This window comes from Caloenas nicobarica, chromosome 4, assembly GCF_036013445.1.
Source record: "Caloenas nicobarica isolate bCalNic1 chromosome 4, bCalNic1.hap1, whole genome shotgun sequence".
NCBI classification, from domain to species: Eukaryota; Metazoa; Chordata; class Aves; order Columbiformes; family Columbidae; genus Caloenas; species Caloenas nicobarica.
Genome location: NC_088248.1, coordinates 12450898 through 12464500, shown reverse-complemented (window position 1 = coordinate 12464500; position 13603 = coordinate 12450898). Strand labels below are relative to the sequence as shown.

The 13603-nt window shown below is 35.8% G+C and overlaps 1 protein-coding gene across 4 annotated transcripts in view; it reads left to right on the top strand.

Moving 5' to 3' along the window:
* The window catches only part of PRDM5 (PR/SET domain 5), a 95354-nt gene that overhangs the window by 26808 nt on the left and 54943 nt on the right, over positions 1 to 13603 (top strand). For all 4 annotated transcript variants that reach the window (XR_010606132.1, XM_065634143.1, XM_065634142.1 and 1 more), the window contains exons 4-8: positions 2048 to 2228; positions 2938 to 3112; positions 4286 to 4378; positions 4663 to 4784; positions 8538 to 8617. Coding sequence is in view for 3 of the 4 variants with exons in the window: in XM_065634143.1 (XP_065490215.1) it covers positions 2048 to 2228; positions 2938 to 3112; positions 4286 to 4378; positions 4663 to 4784; positions 8538 to 8617 (651 nt within the window). In the remaining variant the exon portion in view is untranslated. The remainder of the gene's footprint in view (positions 1 to 2047; positions 2229 to 2937; positions 3113 to 4285; positions 4379 to 4662; positions 4785 to 8537; positions 8618 to 13603) is intronic.

The following is a 13603-nucleotide window of genomic DNA, read 5'->3' as shown; positions in this document are numbered from 1 at the left end:
CTACTGCAGTGTGGGTATATCTGCAGTAATTAGCACTTGCAGTACCTGACTATTAGCATTTATTTGGCTGGAAAAGCCAAACAAATTAGCCTTGGAGGATGAATGAGTTTGAGCTGTGTTTTATTTTGGGTTGGCACTGAAGTTAATCTCTTTTTGATGCAAATGCTGCCAAGATCACTCAAGCATTGAGAGCCCATAGTATTCCTTCGATTAATCATCTTACTAACCAGGAGAGCACAAAAGGGAAAGGATCTTTTTAGACACAAAGAGCTATTAAATAAAACCCAGATGCACAGAAAGGAAGCGCAGAGATGGTGAGGATGCAGCAGTATTGATAAGATCTTGGTTGTTGGGATCCATGCTCTTGGTCTGGGTTAACCTGGATAATTAGTTCTGGTTGCTCTTCTCCTGGATTTGCTATGTGATGTAAGATGTGTCACATGTGATCTAATTGAAAAGTGCACTATTTAGGTTGTGGTGGTTTCTTTTTTTTTTTTGCAAACTAGTAATAGGCATGTGCTTCATTTATAAGGTTATCTTGCTTTTAGAATAAGGTTGTCCTAAACAGTGAAATATTTATTGGAGGTTTATCCCAATGGTTTTATCCTAAGTGGAGACTGAATGTAGAAAGACCTTTCGCTCATGTGACGGAGTACATGATTTGTTTTGTGTTTAGACTGTAAGTCTTTGCAACTTGATAGAGGCATATGAAAACAAGCATCTTCTAGATGTATGCAAAAGTGAGGGTGGCATACTGATATCTGGATTGCAGAATATATCTTGGAAAAAAAAAGGCATAATCTGTTTTGTTTTCAAATGCTACTGTTGAGATAAGGACAGAAAAGTGGTGTGTCCTTGAAAGCAGCAGCTGTATCAAGTCTATTGAATTAAATAGGTTTCACTCCTGTGTGACAACATCTTGTGTAATATATAACAGGCCTTCTGAAGCTCAAGGAGTAATACATCCCTGTTGACAGTTTAAATTAATCCTAATATATTACAAAAATTAAAAACCATTATCTTATCCTTGTGCTATGAAGCTTATTACAAAATATATGGCTAGATGTAGTATAAAGAAGCTTTGATTAACTTTTCTGGATGTTAATCAGATAAGCTTTAAGATTTATGATAGAACTTGGAAGTCTTCATTATGCCAAAATGAATCTCCTTTGGAGCTTCAGGTAGTACTTAATGCAGTTGGTTCACATACAGCAAAAAAAAAAGGCAGCTTTGTATATCAGTGTAGGAGACAGCTGGTTTCGCTATAGCTTCTCCTTGCCCTGTGCCAACCTTGGTAACTCTAAGCAGTGTCAAAGACCAAAATTGTTAGCCTATGTATGTGTTTGGAAACTTGTTTATTCATTGTGGAGAAGGTTTTGGAGCTTGTTCTGTAGTTTTTCCTCTCATGCAGAATCTAGGCTGGATCTTTGGCCTTGTCTGGGTCTGTGTATCTACACTGACGTAAACCAGCAGAGGGTTTTGATCTAGTGGTTTAAAGTGCATTTACAGATGTGCCTGTGAACTTGATAATGAAGATAACTGACCAGAGTTGAAAGCTGGCTTGTGAAGAAGGCTGGGAATCTTGAAGAGAAAGAAAAAAATAACACTATGTGAACACACTACTGAAAGCTGGATTATAATTTATGCAGCCAACAGCAGACAGACCTAAAGCTGTACTGGTTATTTACATTTTGTTATTTTTCTAAAACTTGAATGTTTCACTTCTATACTCTGAAGCTCTTGTCAGACAGAGTGTGGCAGGACAGGAGGACTTCAACATCACCTTCATCTTGGGCTAGGCCACAATGCAAATTGGAAAAGCCTCACAGGTGAGGCAGGGGCATGTTTCCAGAATATAAATACACTTCATCCATGCAGCCACACTGGGAAAGAAGTCTCAGAAAGGCTGTTCCAGCATTGTGTTCCCTGAGGAATGCAGCCAGCCCATCCATAGTTGAGGACTCAGATTAGTTCACGGTCCCATTTAGGGTCTCTAGAACTTCTTCTGACACAGTTATTCATTGCCTCTACTTACTGTTTGCAACAGGAAGGTGAAAATATATTCTATCTGGCTGTGGAAGACATTGAAACAGACACAGAACTTCTGATTGGGTACTTGGACAGTGACATGGAAGAAGAGGAGGAGGAGGAAGAAGTAACTGTTAGCCCAGAAGATGAAGACAGTGGCAGCAATAAAGAAGTGCAACCAGCTGGTCAAAAAAGTGCAGGTGAGCAATATGTAAAGATAGGATAACTTGAGAGCTTAAAAGTAGTAACAAAGAAGAAAGAGAAAAGTAGCTCTATAGGACTGGAGAACCGGAAGGCTCCCGCGGTTATTCTGAGCTCTTGTATGATTTTTATCTCTTTATTTTGGTTTGAGTTTCCTTTCTTTGCCTGATAAGAAGCAGCCAGTCCTGTGCACTACTGAGCGAAATAATGAGCCTAGATTTCATAAGAAGTTACCATTAATTTTTGAACTGAAGATGGAGTTCATTTCACTTGACTATGGTCTTATGAAAGCTAAGTTTTTCATCTATTGAAGAGGGGTAGTTTCCCTCTTACTTAGGTAGAAGAGAAATAAACCTTTTCATAAAGCTGTTCAGCCGATCCTAAAGTAAGATATCTAAGAAAAGGTAGGTGACCTGAGCTGTCTGGTGAATTCTCAGCATCATTATCAAAGTAGAGGCAACTTGAATGACTAATTTAGGTTAACAAACTGATTTAGGTTAACAAACTTAATCCTTTTCATCTGTCTTCAATAATGCTGATGGCAATCCAGTTTAGATAGACTGTCTATAATCCAATGAGTGATAATGTGTTTTGTGAAATTTGTGATGACATTTTGCATAATGTTTTTCTGGCAGACAGTGTCTCTTAATGTAACCAGAATATGCCCTGAAAACTATTCCTTTACTGGTTTTGCCTCCAATCATGCAGATCTCCTCACCTGTAAAGAGGACCATGCATGCCCAAACTGTGAATCCAGTTTTGCCAGCCAGGAGATTCTGGCTGAACATCTTCAGACTTTGCACCAAAAACCCAGTGAGGAAAAGGAGTTTAAGTGCCGAAACTGTGGAAAGAAATTCCCTGTTAAACAAGCTCTACAAAGACAGTGAGTAGAAACAAGAGTGTTTTTTTCAGGGATCATTTAAATGAATTTAATTCAATAATTTATTTCTCTTGGCTTAATCACAATTTAAGCTTTAAATTTTATGTATTTGTACCCTTACCCTTTACATTAGTCTTTCAATATATTAATTTTTTGTATTTGTTGGAGGCTTCAATTTGAATCACAAAAATATCTGTAATTTTCTGAGTTTTAAAATCATACGCTGTAGACTAGATTGGGTGTGCTGTTTGGTGCAAAACCCTCCATCAGCAGACTATTTAGTAGTTTAGGAGATGTAATTATTTTTGCTGTGAATGTCATTACAGGATCAGCATAGGATTTAGAAGAAAGTGAATTATTATCTAGAAGAACAAAAAAAAAAGGAAAAACAATGCTTCACATGTGCTCAATTAAATATTTATGTGATAGGAAAAATAAATAGAAACATAAAAGACATCAGATTTAACAGCACATCTTTACTGTCCTTGATAGGGTAAATATGCAGTTTTGTCACTGAAGTCATAACCTTACAGTTATAGTTTTGTACAAAACAATAATTGATTTCTGTCTTTTGTTACTTATATATTTTTTGCTTGCAATTAAATAAATATATTACTTGTTATTATACATTTAATTACAGGTAGTGCATTAGGTGCCTAAGTGTAATTATAGATAGTACACTTAATCTGACCCTCTCGTATTGGAAAGAAACACACGTTACACAGAATGCACTTTACGCTGCTCTTGTAATAAATTGATCTTTCTTACATCTAAATAGTGTGAACATTCCTACAACTGGTAGCTGTGTATGAGCTCTTTATACTTTCATGGAAATAAACAGAATTATATAGCAGAGAGATATTTGGTGGAAGCAATTAAATGTTTTCTCTTGAATATATACTTGTTTCTCCTAGTCTATGGCAGAAGTTGGATTTGTGCTGTGTAGCTAGTTAAGTATATTTTTACATCATGCAAAGTAAGATTAATCTGTGTGAGGATCGACCAGTATGATCCTGAATCTTTCTGTTTATGCATTTGATTAGTCACACTAAATTCCAGGAGACTTCACATATCACCTACTTAAACCTTCGTAGAGCTGTATGAATGTTTTTAGCTACAGCAAACCTGTGTAAGTTGTAGGATGTTGCCCTTATTTTTTTTTCCTTTTTTCTTTAGTGTACTTCAGTGCACAGAGAGTATCAGCCCAGGAGACTCTTCGAGAAGTTTTCAGTGCTCTGTTTGCAATACTTCCTTCAGCTCAGAATCGAGGTTTTGTGTCTGAGTTACTGGACTGCTGTCATATCATTGCTGGCCTCCCTTTGCATGTTATCTTTCAAGCTGGTTAGTTTATGTGAATCCTAACAGTGAAAGAAGTCAAATGCTTTCATTCCTATTTGCTGTAAGTAATGCATGAGATGGCCTTGGAACTCTGTAGTGCAGCATGTGTTAAGCTCAGAGTACTTGCTACGTGTCTGGTTTCTGTAGATACTGCTTCATGTGTTGGTGGTGTGTGTTTGTGGTGTGTGTTTTTTTTTTTTGGTCATCCTGTATAGTTATGAACAGCACAAGGAAGCATGCAGAGGGGATGCCAGATTCATATGCAAGGCAGATAGCTGCGGGAAGAGGTTCAAGAGTAAGGATGCCCTGAAAAAGCATAAAGAAAATGTTCACAGTGGTAAGAAAGTGTTTAATGTTTCTTCTGAAAACAAAACCAAAACCTAACATGTTCTTATGCTTAAATTTGCAAATCAGAGTAAACATTATCTTTGGTTTCTTTTTGGATGGATTCATTTGTATCAAAAAGAAAATGAAGGAGTTACTAATTGCAAGAGTAAGTATTCCTGCTACCCCAGCGAGAAATTACTGTATACCACATGAATCATTAGCTTACTGCAGAAAATGTAATAGGAATCTGGGGAAGTTTAAAGTAGGCAAATAATAGATAAGCAAAACATTTCAGTAGTGTGGAAAATCAACCACTGGCAGAAACTGCTACAGGAAGTGGTGAGTTCTTGATCTTTTGGTGTTTTCAGGACACAAGGGGATGTCTTTCTGGAAGACATGCTTCACAAACGATTAGGCTTGATGAGGGTACTGCATAAAATTCTATAGCCTCTGTTGTGCAGGAAGCCAGACCAGACAATCCACTATTCCCTTTAGGCCCTGGTGTTTTTTATATCCGTGCACTGTGAATCAATAGTTTTCAATCAAACTTCACTCTGTTTTCATGAAAGGGCAGAATACTGCTCTCAGGTTCACAATGGAGACCTCAGTTCTGGCATTCTGCTCTCTCTGCATGTCCCCTTCCCATGTCAATAGACAATCGGTATGTGTGGGGACAGCAGAATACCAGAGTGCAAAGAAAACCGTCTTTACTTGATGATGACAGCACTGAGATGCTTTGTAAGATTTTTATTACATGAAATCCTTTCCTTCTGCCAAACTGTTAGGGAGTATGGAAACCCTTCCATAACCATTCTTATAGAATAACATCTCAGTTTTTCAGTATCAGTAAGATTTTTTTTTTTTCATCCATGAGCATCGTTATATTTAGGCTTAACTTTGGTCAATTATGTACAGGTATACAGATTCCATAATTCTCTTCAATGATCACCCCAGGCATGACTGAGATCAGGCATGTGGAGGCTATTTTTGCTCCACCTGCACAATGAGCAGAGCTTTTATTTTACCACTTCAGAGTCACAGAAATCACAACTGGTGTAAGTGCAGGAGAGAAAATAACCCACTACTTTGGAAGGACACTTCTAGAATTCCTTCATCTCTTGTGGTACCTGGAGGCAAGGGAAAGTAGAAAGGATCATTACCTGTGTTGCCTGTTATGCAAAACTATGAATGGGTATTTGCTATCACCTTTCTCTCCTCTGAAAAGATCTTTTTAATATTCTTGTAAGTTAAAGTACTAAGTGTATTAGTGTATTTACGTGTATATCAGTATATATCAATACTTATAATAAATTTTTAACAGCAAATGCATATGTGAGATTAGGTACTTTTTTAATACTACAAATTTAGCTATTGAACAACTCAATTGACAGGGTATGTTGTAGTAGGAAGTATACCTTGTGTCATGCTTTCACAGACTTGCTACATGTGGGCAGTCTTCCTCATGATTCTTTCTCTTTTCAGGAAGACTTCTCCATTGTGACAGTATGACGTAATCTGGGCGTACTGAGTTTACATTCAAAGTCTTTGCAATTCTGTATATTCTTAAAACCTGCTATTAGATTATTTCATTTCTTTGTACAAGCTGTTAGTTGGAAATACAAATTTTTATTTGGAAATAAAACTGGACAATAAAATGGTCTCAAAATGAAGTAAGATTCTACACAAATTCCTCTGTTATGGTGCATCACTATGAAGTATGTAGGCAGGCTATGGTATATCACTCTGACATATGTAGTTTAGCTACATGTTTTCTAGCTTAGCTACTTTAATTTTATCCTGATCAAGATTTAGCAGAATGGAAACATTGAAGATTAAGACATATTTTGCTAAATGTAGTCCCCACGGGCTAAGAAATGCTAGTGTTTCTAGCTGAAGGCCACTGTGAATCATTTGAGATTAAAGTAATTCTGACATGTTTTAGCAAAATGTAATTATATATTTTTGTACATTTCAAAAAAGTAATTTTATTTTAACAATATAATTAATAAATAAGTCTTGTTATTTTTGTAATTTGAAAGATAGTACTTCTGCATGAGAAATGACTTTTACAAACGCTAAGCAGAAGTGCTCTTTCTGGAATTGCAGTGTTTACACTCATGCACATGCTCTTGGCATCAATAGGTGGAAAAAGATACCCATTGGGAACATGTGTTTTAATTGCAATTAGTCAAAAGATCTAGCTTACTACTTATGTTAGGATACAAAAGGAATGACAAATCTGCTTATATCGTGTGCTAACTAACAAGATGTAGTAAAGCACAGCATTTGTGGTCTTAAGTGAACCTAGGAAGATCAGATCCCTTGTTTGTGTCGATTCCTGCTGTCCTGGGTGATTTTTTTGCCTTCGGCAGCTTTAGGAACCACTCGGTGATTTCCTTTTGGTTATGTTTGTGAGTGAGAATCCAGCATGCAGACTGACTTGTTGCAGCTACAGACAGCTGGTGTGGTTGCCTTATTTTACTTCATGTGCCGAAGTTCTGAATGTACCTTATGCCTTCTTGAGGCATCTTCAGGTGGGGCTCTCAGGACCAGCTTTTTTGGTTATTTTGTCTATGTTAATGTTTTAATGTATAGTTTAGAGTAGCAATTGCAATCTTATAGGGCTGTTTTAATACTAAAACAGATATATGGGCTTCGGGGGATTGTCATGGCAATTATTTAGTGAAGTTTAACATATTGGAGAGAAAACAAAAGTAAGTCCAGGCTTAATTATTCTTTGGAAAATGACTGCCAAGAAAGAAATGGGAAAACCAAATAATCAGAATCATCATAATATGATTTTTTTAGGACAGCAAGACCAGGAAAGATATAGGATGCTGAGAGTCTGAAAAATTGAGCTGGAAGCTCTCTAATGAGTTTGGGTTTGATCCATACTTCCTCTCTGCTTGACTAAGCAATACTCACCTCCTCTTTGGTTCTGTGTCCGTTCTCTTTAGTGTTCAATGTAAGATGAACATTGTTTACATAAGCTAGGAAATTTCTTGCATGAGCATGTAACTATAAACAAAGACTTAGGTTTGTGGTGACTTTGCCTGATAATAAGATAGCTTTGTGGGTTACTCAGATTTCAAAAGGTAAATAATACATAAGCCCAATTAAATGCTCTGTCACTTTTTAAAGCAACTGTGAAAAGGGAAGAAAAATACATCTGGTAGCTGACCTGTAGCTTGTTTTGTAATTTACATTTTAGATGAGATTTGAATTCATGATCTGGTGTTAATACAAATTCCTTGTCTTGTTTATTTAGAAACCACTAATGATATGTTATTTTATATAGTAGAATTCTTAATGCTTTCTGAATAAAGAAAAATGGGAAATGGCGGGTTTTACTTCAGTTTGAGATCTTTTTTTTGTCATTTCTACACTACCTCCTTTCAGGAATGTTTCTGTTAAAGGTCTAGTATAAAGCTTAAGATATTAATTTTATTGACTTCAGGAAGAAATAAACTCTACAGTCATAAAGTGATTTGTTCTTATTTGGAGTTGAGTTTTTTGTGGGTTTTTTTGTTTTGTTTTCTTTCTTTATTGTTCTAGTTGTCTTGATTTACATTCCATCAGTAACTGGTTTGTTGGACGCCCACAGAGCGCTCCTGATATGAAACACTTTGAAGATGGGATATAAACGTAAAAATCTTATGTCAGACAAATGACCTGTGAAAAGTCAGAAACTCAGTGGAAATATTTAGGTTCTTTCTTAGTGCTTCCCTTTTAAGATATTGGTGGTATTTTGTTTCTGTTTCAGGAAATTCTAGGAAGAAGCTGATGTGTTCAGTGTGCAATAAGAAATGTTCCTCAACAACAAATCTCCAAGAGCATCGAAAGGTCAGTGAGATGAAGGCTAACCCACAGCAGGATTTGACTTCACTAAGATGTGAGACTGTGATGCTTAGGTCACTTGAAAGCTGCTGTAATGCAAACCTTTGAATAATCTCTTTCATGGTTACAAAGCCAACATATTTTATTGTGGGTATTTATTTTTATAATCACAGTTGGTTAAATAGAAAGTCATCCTAAAGTTTTAATGTATCTTTTACCAAATACAAAGAAGTTTGTGCTTGTATCATTTATGCATTCCAACATTAAGTCGAAGTTGCCTGCTGTTCTTCAGCATTCTTAAACACCTAAGCTAAATGTAAAGGTATGTTCTGTAATGATATGATACATACAGAACATAAAATAGGTTCATGAACCTTCAGTTTTTGTACAAAATATAATCAGTCTTTCTTGTTACTTTGTGACATACCAGAAAGAGTGTTATTGTAGTGTAGTTTAGCAGCAGTAAATTTTTTTTTCCTTAAAAGCAAATTCTTAATGTCTTTTTGTTTATGTGTATAATCTTTTATAACCAGAACAAGAGGGGTTAACAGTGTGGAAAGAATCTATTGGAAATAAAGGGGTTTGTGTAGAAATACAGATAGACTATGAATATGAGATTCTGAATCCATTATACCCAAAGGAAGTCCCTGCAAGATTAATTTGATAAATCACTAAACCCCAGGAGATTCTGTTTTTACAAAAAGCTACATTGTTCTGTTTATCAGTTTAACTGTAAGTCTTTACTAATGCCCTGGTTATAACCTGAATCCACTGAGGACATAGATTATATCAATTAAAATATGTTGTTGCGAAGGAAATGGTGAGGCCCCTTCTTTTAAATTTGCTTGTCTTCTTGCATGTTTTATTATGCCCTGCATTTCTTGTCTAACAGGGCTATAAGACCGAATCATGGTATGCCTTGCCACGTATAGTTACAACACTTGCACATCAGTGCACCTTGTAATGGCCCTGAAAATGCAAAATGTTAATGGTTAGTGTGTCCATTTTATCAAGATATTTGTTTTGTTTTAGTAGGTGTAATTCTGCGGAGACACTGACAAGCTTTTCAAGTAGCATTGATGATAGGTCAGTTGAGCACATATTCATCTTGAGAATCATCATGAAGATTTTGTGCATAAACCTTTATTTACTACTCTTGGTTGACTCCTCTTTTAAGACATCTACAAAATAGGTATTCCAGGTTCTTGTACCTACATCAGATAGTGAAGGAGATTGCCTTCTGTTTGTTTGAAGTACTTTGCTTTTGTAGGAAGTAGGGAGTGGAATCCATCACCAACATTGCCAAAAGTATTTAGACAGGCAATAAAAACAGTAACAAAATAGCAGGTTAATCAGGGAGGAAAGAGATTTTTTTTTTTCACCTATTTTTTGTCAATGTAAAGAAATAAAACTAAATAATAGAATGGTAAAGAAAAGCCCAAACAACACAAAGAGGGAAATGTGATAAACACAGAGAAAGGAGGTGAAGAGGATGGCTATGGGGGAGATTAAGAGAACTATTTACTCTGAAAACATGGTCATTGAGATCTGTAGCTTTCATGTGACCTTTGATTTAAACCTATTTTTAGCTTTGTGTGTCTTGTGGGTTGCTTCTTCCTTAAATGTTTAAAGATAAGCCCTTTCTTAGCCATGCACCATTAAACTTTGAGGTAATGATCTTCTATCCCTTAGTCTTACCCTCTTGTTTTCCAGACTGTTGCTTGTACCATGCTGATTTTTCCTGGTAATGCCTTTTTTCTTTTTTTAAAAAAAATTTAGTTTATCTCAATGACTTATAGGAAATGTAGGGCTGGCAGAGACCTTAGGAGGTTTTCTAGCCCATTGTATTTTAGAGGGGGGAGTAAGCATGGACCTAAATTATTCTAGACATGCACCGTCTCATGTCCTGAAAAGTTCCGCTCAAGAAAATTCTACTATCTCCATAGATGCCTTTTTGTATTCTGACTCGCAACTTTAGTGCCATCAATGTTTTTGAATATGCTCATTAATCCAGCGTTTTTTGTTGTTTTCTTTTTTCCCTGATGTCCTACTTAAATCTTCTTCTTTACTGCAAAATGAATTAATTTCTTTGTCTTATCTGAGAGAATGCCAAAAAAATGTCACTACTGTTTTCTTTATAACAATTAGCTTATTGCAAAGTTGGTATGAACTCGATTTGCAATTCCTAGGCTGTATAAATGAAGTTACCTCAACCTTCATGCATCTGTTTTTCCAAACTAGCTTTTATTTTAGTAAACTTTTTCTTTTTGTGGATTCTCTCTTTTTTTCACCTACATGCTTCTTGAAGTCAGCTGCCCAAACAAGAAGAGCCATGATGCTTAGTTGAGCCTTTGATAGTGCCAAGTATAGTAGAATGATTGTCCTGAGTTTATTAACATAGACAATATGTCTATTAATACATATCTGAACAACAGTGCTTTCTAACAGCAACATCAATCTTGTTACTCATGTTTTGTTTGGAATCCATTAATGTTTTCTGTAGTAGTGTTATGTAAACTGTTGGTCATCATGTAGCATTCATGCATTTTATTTCTCTTCCCTAAATGTTGAGTGGTTTGGAGCTGCATTTAGAGTGTGGAAATAATTTTGGATTCTGATCTTGCCTTTCTTAGTGATTGCAGTGCTACCCAGGATGGTCTCATCTGTATTTTTGTTTTATATTTGATCTCCAAAACTACTTACCATAATACAAACTGCCTCTTGCATGATGCCTATGAAACTTTAACAACAGTTATGCTGCTGATCCACTGATTATTACTGCTTTGTGGTGATCAGTATATTTTTTTTTCTTCATTCTGTCTATATCCACCTCTTCTCTTTTGTCTTATCCTCCAATTGTAAAGTGACATCCTTCTATCTGATATTTGTAGTAGTCCATGGTTTAGGCTGCTGTGTGACATAGTAGTAAAAAAAAATTCCCAGCAAATACAACTCAGAAAATGCTGTTTAGGAGCTTACAGAAGGCTTGGTAATAGAACGAATAAGTTTGTAAAATCTCCCCTCTGCAGGTTTGTCATGTCTGCTGCCAAAGCAAATGAAACACCATCTGAATAATATCCTAACACTGAGTCCTGAAGTTTAGTAAAATGCAAAATTCTATTATTCAGTTATGATAACAGTGAGCAAGTGAGAGGAGTGTTGTCTTCATTGATGTGGATTCTTCCTGAAGGGTTCTTTTTGTACCTTTGAATATAGATGTCTCATTTTTGGATTTTAATTGCTCGCAGCAACTTAAACTTAAAAGTGAGCATATACAAGTGAACAGCAGTTTGCCAGGTCTCTGCACTGAGGTTCCACTCTTCTGTAAGTGGAAAGGGAAGAAAAATTCAAACAAATCCCAGCACTGCTGGTTTCTTTTCCCAGGATGATGCAGTCAGAATTAATTGATAGTGCTGCACTTTCAGTACTTGTAGGTAGACTGGGGATATGTCTGGCTGTACATCTGTGGGATGAGTTTGGTATTTGCTGTAGGCAGGTGTCTTCAATGGTAGAAGAGCTAATTCTCCTGTTCAGAAAGAAGATTGAGAACACCTTTGAGCGTAAGGCAGTAAAGCTTTTGACTTTGGAAAATGCCATGAAACTAATGCCTGTATGAAATGCAGGATTGCACTTCACTGGTAAGACTTGTTTTGCTGTAGCACTTCTGGATTTCTTAGTAAATTTCTTATGTGATACTCTGAGATTCTGTTAAGAGACATACTGTAGTACAGTCTGCTAGAGAGAAAACGATAGAACGAAGAAGGATCTTACTCATCATTTGTTCTAAGAGATTTTTTTTATTGTTTATGAAAAATCCTTGATTCCTTAGCTTTCTTTGCTATGGAGCTGGACTTCCTGCAAATTTATGGTGAGGAGAGACACTCTTAAACATCAACTGTGACCTTTTAATCCCCTCTCCTCACCTGTTTTTCACCTACCACTTCCAAGTGTCTCTATGTTGTTTTTTTTTTTCCTGCCCTGTGTTCAACTTTGGGCAGTGTTTCATTTTACTGTGCAATCTTTTTTTCATGATCACTATGACAGCTGTAGAAAGGTAGAGGAAATGAAATTTTAAACACCACTTTAAAGTTTTCAATAACATTCAATGATTTCAATTGCATGCAACATTTTCACATGCTTTCTCTCTCAAAGCACTGCCTGCCAACAGACAAGAGTCTCATCCAGTTCTTGGGGTGGTATTAATAGATTGAAATACAAATTAGTTTTTGGAAAAGCTGATCATAGATACATCTTCAAAGTTTTAGCTCAGTTTCACTCCCAAAACTCTTTTGAATACTGTTTTACTTTTCAATAGAAAATTTTAATGTTGTCAGTTCTGTAAGTGAAGTATATTTTATCTGAGTATATATTAATCTTGTCCAGATGTTTTGTACAGCACTTAGCAAGTTGTTACATGAAGATGTGGCTCTTCTAATGCCTATGAAACAATTGTAGGTATGTTCTGACTTTAATGTAACAGAGGTTTATGTTGATATGGACCACTCACAAGACTAATTTTATTATACAAATAAATCATTGCAAGACCACTTGTCTGTGGTATTACAGCCTGTCTAGTCATATAACATGTTACTTGACAAGTCTTCTTAAAACAAAAATCTATTTAAATATTGTTATTCATAAGAACATTTGCTATATTTTATTACTGTTGTTATACCATGTAATTGTGCACTTTTCTAAAGAACTGATAGAGTGCCAGCTATAGAATATATGCTTGATAGCTACTGCTATTTAATGCATGTGTACACAAGTCTGTGTCTTATTTTCTAATGAACTGATTAAGGAGTACCAGCTATAGAATATATATTTGATAGCTGTAGCTTTTTAACGCACCTGCATGCAAGTCTGTTTCAATGCAATCGTATTCAATGAGACTGTTGTAAGTTGAAATCAGACAGTTTAATAGCATTAAAACACAATCTGTGTTCTTATGTATTAAATATTATGTTTAAGAACACCTTAGAAGTTGTTTCA